The 6,934-nt window shown below is 46.0% G+C and overlaps 1 protein-coding gene across 1 annotated transcript; it reads right to left on the bottom strand.

The window, feature by feature from the left end:
* Positions 1-346: 346 nt before the first annotated feature.
* Positions 347-6,876, bottom strand: LOC133360543 (zona pellucida sperm-binding protein 3-like). Its single transcript, XM_061579332.1, has 10 exons — positions 6,822-6,876; positions 6,127-6,338; positions 5,591-5,707; positions 4,904-5,003; positions 4,126-4,303; positions 3,675-3,810; positions 3,483-3,577; positions 1,909-2,003; positions 1,389-1,511; positions 347-459 (listed from the first exon to the last, which is right to left on the bottom strand). Exons 1-10 carry the CDS (start codon positions 6,874-6,876, stop codon positions 347-349), a joined length of 1,224 nt encoding a protein of 407 aa, XP_061435316.1.
* Between the last annotated feature and the right edge of the window lie 58 nt (positions 6,877-6,934).

Below are 6,934 nucleotides of genomic sequence, written 5' to 3'. Positions count from 1 at the left end.
CTTCTGGGGCCATTTTTATGGTAGATCAAAGTGGCATAGGAAGGCATTTCTTACGTGAAATTGTTCAACTGCTCCATTGCACATGTCAAAGAATGACTGCAAGTTAGGACAATTGGGAAGGTTTAAAAAACGATTTGCCATTATTAGGTACATCTTACTAGTCCTGGCACAAAAGAATTGGAGACCACCTAATCGTTCCCATATTCACCCTCATGAACTGGGCTATGGTGTAGTTACAAAGTGCTCGCAACACGAAGCAAAGACCCCACAAGACCAGAAAAGTAATGTAACAGTTTTATTATCATAGGTTAAGCATAGCAACTGAAGATCAGAAGCTCGTTTCCAATCACTTTGAAGGAGTCGTGCGACGCCTCTTCGAAACAAACATAGCCACCGTGGCGCTTGCTGCGACAGCCATCACCAGCGCAGACACTCCCAGACCAAGGACGGGAGCAGCACCTGTAAAACAACAATTGAGAGAATGGGCTGGTGGGTAACTGTGGAGCCGTTAAGCTTGGGTTTCCACATGCCGGAGGTTGTGGGGCATTTGATCTACACAAGTATTTGGTCAAGGTGTGAAAGGCATACCGTTCAAATGTCACTCACCAAGGTTTGCCATTTAACAGTTGATGGTTTAGTTCAGCATGTCACATCTTATGTTATTAAAAACCACACATATCATATTAGGTCTGTTAAACAGCTTGCCATCTTTAACATATTTACATCCGACGACCAAAGGACATTTAAGGAGGATCATGGCAATCTGTTGGGCATACCTTCAGGGCACTGCTGTAATAGTGTTTTGTACACTTTTTCAACTAGTTATTGGGGAAGGGGGTTGTAGTTGGATGTCATAGGCCCTTTCAAAAGGAGGAAGAAAGCAGAGTTAGAAAAACAAATTGCTTCCTCCAAATTGCATAAAGTTCTGTATAGAGATCAAGTATTACAGACTGCCAATCCAAGGTCAACCTGAGAGTCATTGCCTCATGGACGTCCTGGTTTAGCCTTAATTGAATCAGATGGTACGAAAAGAGGTTTTACTCTGGCAATAAAACAGGTGTTAATATATGCATACCAAATTGATACCTTTTGCAAAGGAATGAAGTCTGCATTAACCTCGCGTACTTTTGGTGAACATGCTCCTTTTATATAGGTATAGTCTTTGAAATGGATAGGTCTACAGAGAGACAACCTTGTTTATGGACTAGCCCGAGTCAAACCAGAAAACGCCAAAAGGCGAACAGTACAAAGACAATCCATGCATCAGATCATTTATATCCCTGGGCGAGCAGATACATCAAGGGACCTTTTGCCAGTGTCGAAGTACGAGAAATGGCTTTTAACCGAGACTGGAAAAAATGTGCCATGAAATAATCTGGTAGGATTACCTTTGGATGCAGAAACCCGTGGCTGCTGCTGTTTTGCAGGGCTGCTTGGCTCAGCACCATCTGAGAAGGGCTTGGCAATCACGATGGGACCCAGCATCACATCTTCCACCGCATACGACGGTCCTGAGTGAGAGAACTACATTAGTAATGTGGCGAATGCCCAGGCTTGAGCCCATACACACCTGAGGATTCCGTGTGTTGCAATCGAAACGTCATTGTTATTTGTATTATTTCCCTTCTACGTGACTTTACTGAATAAACCAAGAATATGAATCCCTGCAGTCACAAAAGCTTTGAATCGAAATTATTTGCGTTTAGTTTACTTGGCACATTACAGTACTTATTTCAATCGTGATGCCTGCCTCCCACTTTTGATTGCCACCTAACACCATTATTTAGGAAAGGCTTACATAGTGAATGTCGCAGTTTGGCTTTGGACACTTTCCAAGAACTTTACTCCCTTGATAGTCAAGGGTCTCCTGTGTAAGACTAAATGTCCGATTACGACGGATGTACTCACCAGTCACTGCTGCCACACCCCTGCGCCTTCTTCCACTGGGGCACGTGGACTCACAGCAGCTGCACACCGAGTCCGAGCCATCAGCAGAGACCCACCTGCATTGCACACAAACGTCGCCTGTAGTTAGAGGCAATGCTCACTTGTAGCCCATCACATTTGAGGAAAGGTGACGATTGAGCACCCGTTTAGGGCAAGCAACGTACAGCGATGTACCATTTGGCCAGCACCACACTCGACCAGACCGATGGCGACAACACCAGTCGATTGGAGCAGTGGCCAGGTGTCTCGGCCTCGCTGTGCGCTGCGTTGCACCGCTAGCCGAGTAGTTAACCTCGCGTCCAATAAACCCTCAGAGCCAGGGTGAACGTCCGACTCCAAATGTCATTAATAGAGTTTAACGAAGTAAAACTGGAAACACCAACAATTAATTAACACCACAGCATCATAACATTGTCTTAGATAACATGTCTCTAAACAATAGATCCTGGATGGACCAGGCCCTTACATTGCCACCGAATAACTATACAAGAGCACAAGCTGCTGTTACATAAAGGCACATAGTGTATTCACACTGCACCCCAAATGTACAGTATTACACGTAACATTAAATTGTGGATGAGATATTTTGTCATCCTTGCTCTCAGGATCGCAATCGTTACTTGGGTACAAGTTTTACTCGACTTAAATTACAAGTAACATTCACAATAAGGAAAGTTGCAGGCTTCGTTAACTTGGCCTCGTATTTATCATAACAATTTAACAGCATTATAACAGCATTGCCAATATTATAAGAACATAAACGAACTTACAGACAATGCTTCTTAAAGTCCCACAATGGACAATTGCGGCTGGCTTCACTGGGACGCGATGTGTGCCGCCATCTTGAATTATGTGTGCAATGGCCGACGCCCGCGTGGTTGAGCAGGAATCTTAAATGGCAACTTCCTGGTCACGTGACCAAACGTGGCATCAAAAACAGGAAATTCCTGTGTACACACGCCCCACATCTGCCGTGAGGCAAGACCCCTGCCGTGAGGCAGAACACCAGGAATCCAACTCTGGGCATAGTTTTGTTTAACTGTATGATGGCACCCGACCTGTAGAGTCAGAGTTTTATAGGAAAACTACTGAAAGTATTTGTAGCATCAAGGTTCAGTCTGTGGCCAGCACCACTTTCAATGTCGTGTGATACACTAGCCCTGGTGATCAGCTTGAGAAAAACATATGAATGCGCGGCTCAGTTGACGTTCCTGAATTTAGCCACGAGTGAGATGTGAACTCTGGCTACCAGGCTGAGACTTGTCAAAATGAGCTAAAACGAATTACGGACGTCGTATGCAGGCTTCTACACTTGTTGCTAAACGCAAGACCAGTGCAGTAGGCTATGACCAATAACCACCTGAATACATCTAAACAAGAGCAGACCCGTGAAACTGCACCGGAATTGTTTTAATACCAGTTGCAGCTAGAAACCAAAGTCAGGTCTCAGGGATTTGTTGAGCACATGCATGCAAGGCATGGATTTAGCTATTGGATGGAAAACTGAAAAACAAATTGCAAGTAAGCAGACCAACCTGTATGCAGCCGATGGGCTGTAGGTGCAAGCTTTATTGACAGCCGTTGGAGATGTAGCAACATCTGCAACCTTCAGCTGGCAGAAGACGAAAACCTGGACCGAGAAGAGGAAGATGGGTTATTACTCAACCACACTGCCTACCACCTGGCTAAAGACGGTTTCTGTCGAAGCCTGCATGACAGTAGATCACCTGATCGCCATTGTTGGTCAACGTTGTAAGGAAGCGGAAGGAATCTATGAAGAAGCGAAGGACGTTGTCACTTTGCCGGAGCAGGAAGCCAGAAGTAAGGTGAGCATCATACGAGACTTTGCCATCCACAAGACACCTGCACATCCACCGTAGACGTATGACACGTGGCTTTAAATAGGGCAGGCCAGCAGAAGTATAATACTGCACCGAGTCCACCTCTTAAGGGGCTCCTCCCACCCGCAAACCGAAGCAGTCACCAATGACGCACATTGATCACATCTCTCAGTAGTGTACCGACAGACACCACGTGATAAAAAGCATTAACTATACACATCACAGCAAGATTCAGCGGCATTTCAACGTCAGGATGTTATATACTCAAGCAGTGGAATGCCACCTTCACAAGGAGCATACACATTCATCAGGTGGGATTAGGAGATGGAAATCTCACCCAGAGTTAGAAATTATTTGGTAGCTGAGTGGAGAGTTCCTGTCCGGAACCGGGGTTGCAAAGCAGCTGACCACGAAGATCCGGAGTGGAACGTGGTTCAGTGTCTGCACGCTCGCCTCGACATGCAAAGTCTGGCCCAGCTGGTATACGGTGGAAGGTCGCGCCACACTCCAGTCGTCTTCATAAAAAAGAAATCAATTAGACAACTTCAAAAAACACAATTGCCAAGGCCGAGTGCAGACTAAAAGCATAGCCAGGAAAATGCTTGCTCACGCCACTGCTTGTGGAAGAATCCCAGATAAATCATGGGACCTCCTTCGCCAGTAAGAAAATATGAGAATTGGTTTATCTTTTTCTGGCAACAGGCGTTAAGATTTTAAAACACCAAACCGAAACCTTTTGCAAGGAATAGTGCATTAAGCACAATATTTGTGGTCGGAATGCAAAAAAAACTCGAAAGAAAGCCGTCTGGTGTGGACAGTTTCAAAGACAATGCATATATTAGAGTTTGTTCGCATTCTGATCAAGGATTGTGGTTAATGCAGACAGGATTCCTTGTAAAAGAGGTTTCCGTTTGGCGTTTTAACATCTTAACACCTGTTGCCAAACAGGGGAAAACCTAGTCTTAAAACGCAGATATAGTTTAGGGACCTCGGGCACATATCTGGCCTATTTTTCAATACCAAGCAAACATATTGAAGGGTTTATAGTCTAAACTGCCATCCTGGTAGTAGCCATGTGCATAATAGGCAATCAACGTCCTCACATCACCACTGACCGGTCATGAGCCTCAGCGTGAAGCTCAGCTGCTGCTGCATAACCTTGGCGCTGCTGAAGGGAATCCATGTGGGTTTGATGGCATTGCTGGACACGTTCCCCTTCCTGCAGTGAGGAGGAGATCAGGCACACATTCTCGACAAACGAGCAGAGGTGGGCGATGCTCAACAGCACTAATTGTGATCAGATTCTTATTGCAATGCTGTTAACATCTTACAAGGAGTAGACAAGCGAAGATATACATAACCATATTTTCAGAGTATATTTAACATCGCAACGTGCAAGACTTATATCCGACGAGGACCAAATAAGATTAAGTATGAGACTTGGCGCAATGAATGCTATGCAATAGAGTATATTTAAGGGGACTGGGGTTCACAGTATGCAAGGCATGCACCACTTCAGGCGTGGACACTTGCAAGGCAGGATGTTTGAGGCAGGCCACGCCATACAGGAGGTTGATGTGAACCCATCCGTAAAGTTGGCACCAAAAACCCCCACGGCAGACAGCACAGGGAGACCTTTCATCGGTGGATTAACTCTGTTATTTTGGCTTTATTGCAATTCAAGCCTCGCAAAGCTAAATCACACGAAACGGCACGTAGGTTGTAAAGACAGTGGTAGAATTGCAAGCAGTTTTGCTGGACTTCAAAATTAAGAAAATGTCAATAAGAGACTGCTGGTGAACTCGCCTGGGATAGCGGCAAACGACCGGCACGGCGACGTAGTTTGTGCGGATAATGCCCGTGTTGGACGTGGGGCGGTAGTAGAGGTAGTTCTCGTAAGAAAGCAGCTCTGCACTCGTCTAAGGAGAGGTGGAAGACGTGGGTTTTTTTTTTACCTATTGCAATACTAGTGGAAGTAAAAACCAAAAAGCACCTTGGCGGAAGACCCAATGCAGCAGTTCCATGGTTTAAATAATTCACCTAGCTCATGTCCACCATAAAAATCACACCCACACAAACCATGGCAGATGCAGATTCCCGATCTATTATGGAAGAATAAAAACGTTCTAATGCACGACAGGTCATCCAGAACAAACCTCCGCATAATAATGCAATAACCGATCTACAAATACTAAGGAGACTTCAAAGTGATACATCCCGCTGTTAATGAAGAAGTTTGGCTCGAATGCTGAATTTTAGTTCAGCATCTAAACTCGGTTAAAAAATAAAGCAGTTGGATTGCGCAGATTATGTTACAGCAGCACTAGTAGCCAGTTACCTGGAGGCTGCTGCCACAGCTTTCTAGTGCGTAGAGGAACGTCACCGTCCCAGCAAGGGCGTCGCTCCCAGTGACGGGGCAGGCTGGCACTCCCAGGGACAGGTCACTCGCCTGGGCCAGGTGACCCGTGCCGAACAGGTCCCTGCTCACGGTCAGCGTGAGCGTCGCCTCGTCACACACCATACTCACCGTGGCGGAAGTGGCCACTGCAGCTGGCGGTTCCGCACGGGACGAGAGGCGAGAGTTACCCAAAGTGACACAGGTGGTCAGTGAAGCCATGAAAAGTCTGAGACGCGAGTCACAATCATGTACACGGAGCTACTAATACTAGGGTTCGAATTCCCCAGTAGCGCCTCAATAAATGTATACACGCGTTACGACAGGTTAAGAATAAGTTTTGGCAATCCACTACTGGATCAAGTCTCGCACATTGCGGTCGTCAGTTTGACCATACAGATCAGAACGGGCCGGTTTTAGGCAAAGCCCAGGTCTACACACTTGTCGCCGATGTGAACATTACCGGGACGCAAATTAGTGTTCAGGTATCTAGAACAGTGAACTAACCACCACGCCACACTACCAAACCCATGGTTAGTGCGGGTATATTATGGCGTTCACATCAGTCAACACGGTAGTTGCATTGAACAACAAAACTACAAGTTTATAAAGGCATCTTTCGACCAAACTGCACTCACCAGAGGCAAGACATAACAACCCCAAGACCGCAAACAAAGCCCTCGTGGTCTCCATCGCAAGGACAACAAAAACCGAGACTCAGCACGGCACCAGCAGAGCCAACGCAGCTATT

This window comes from Lethenteron reissneri, chromosome 69, assembly GCF_015708825.2.
Source record: "Lethenteron reissneri isolate LAM-NWPU_2019-01 chromosome 69, ASM1570882v1, whole genome shotgun sequence".
Classification (NCBI taxonomy): domain Eukaryota; kingdom Metazoa; phylum Chordata; class Hyperoartia; order Petromyzontiformes; family Petromyzontidae; genus Lethenteron; species Lethenteron reissneri.
Note: the sequence above shows the minus strand (reverse complement) of the source record. Positions and strands in the feature narration are given on the sequence as shown.

Bases quoted from the DNA above. Each gene is read 5' to 3' on its own strand.
- LOC133360543 (XM_061579332.1), bottom strand. From the start codon at position 6,876: ATGGAGACCACGAGGGCTTTGTTTGCGGTCTTGGGGTTGTTATGTCTT. The intron at 3,811-4,125 runs GTGAGATTTCCA...GTGGATGTGCAG, and splicing joins CAAATAATTTCTAACTCTGG to GTGTCTTGTGGATGGCAAAG. The intron at 1,512-1,908 runs GTGAGTACATCC...TCTCTCACTCAG, and splicing joins GGGTGTGGCAGCAGTGACTG to GACCGTCGTATGCGGTGGAA.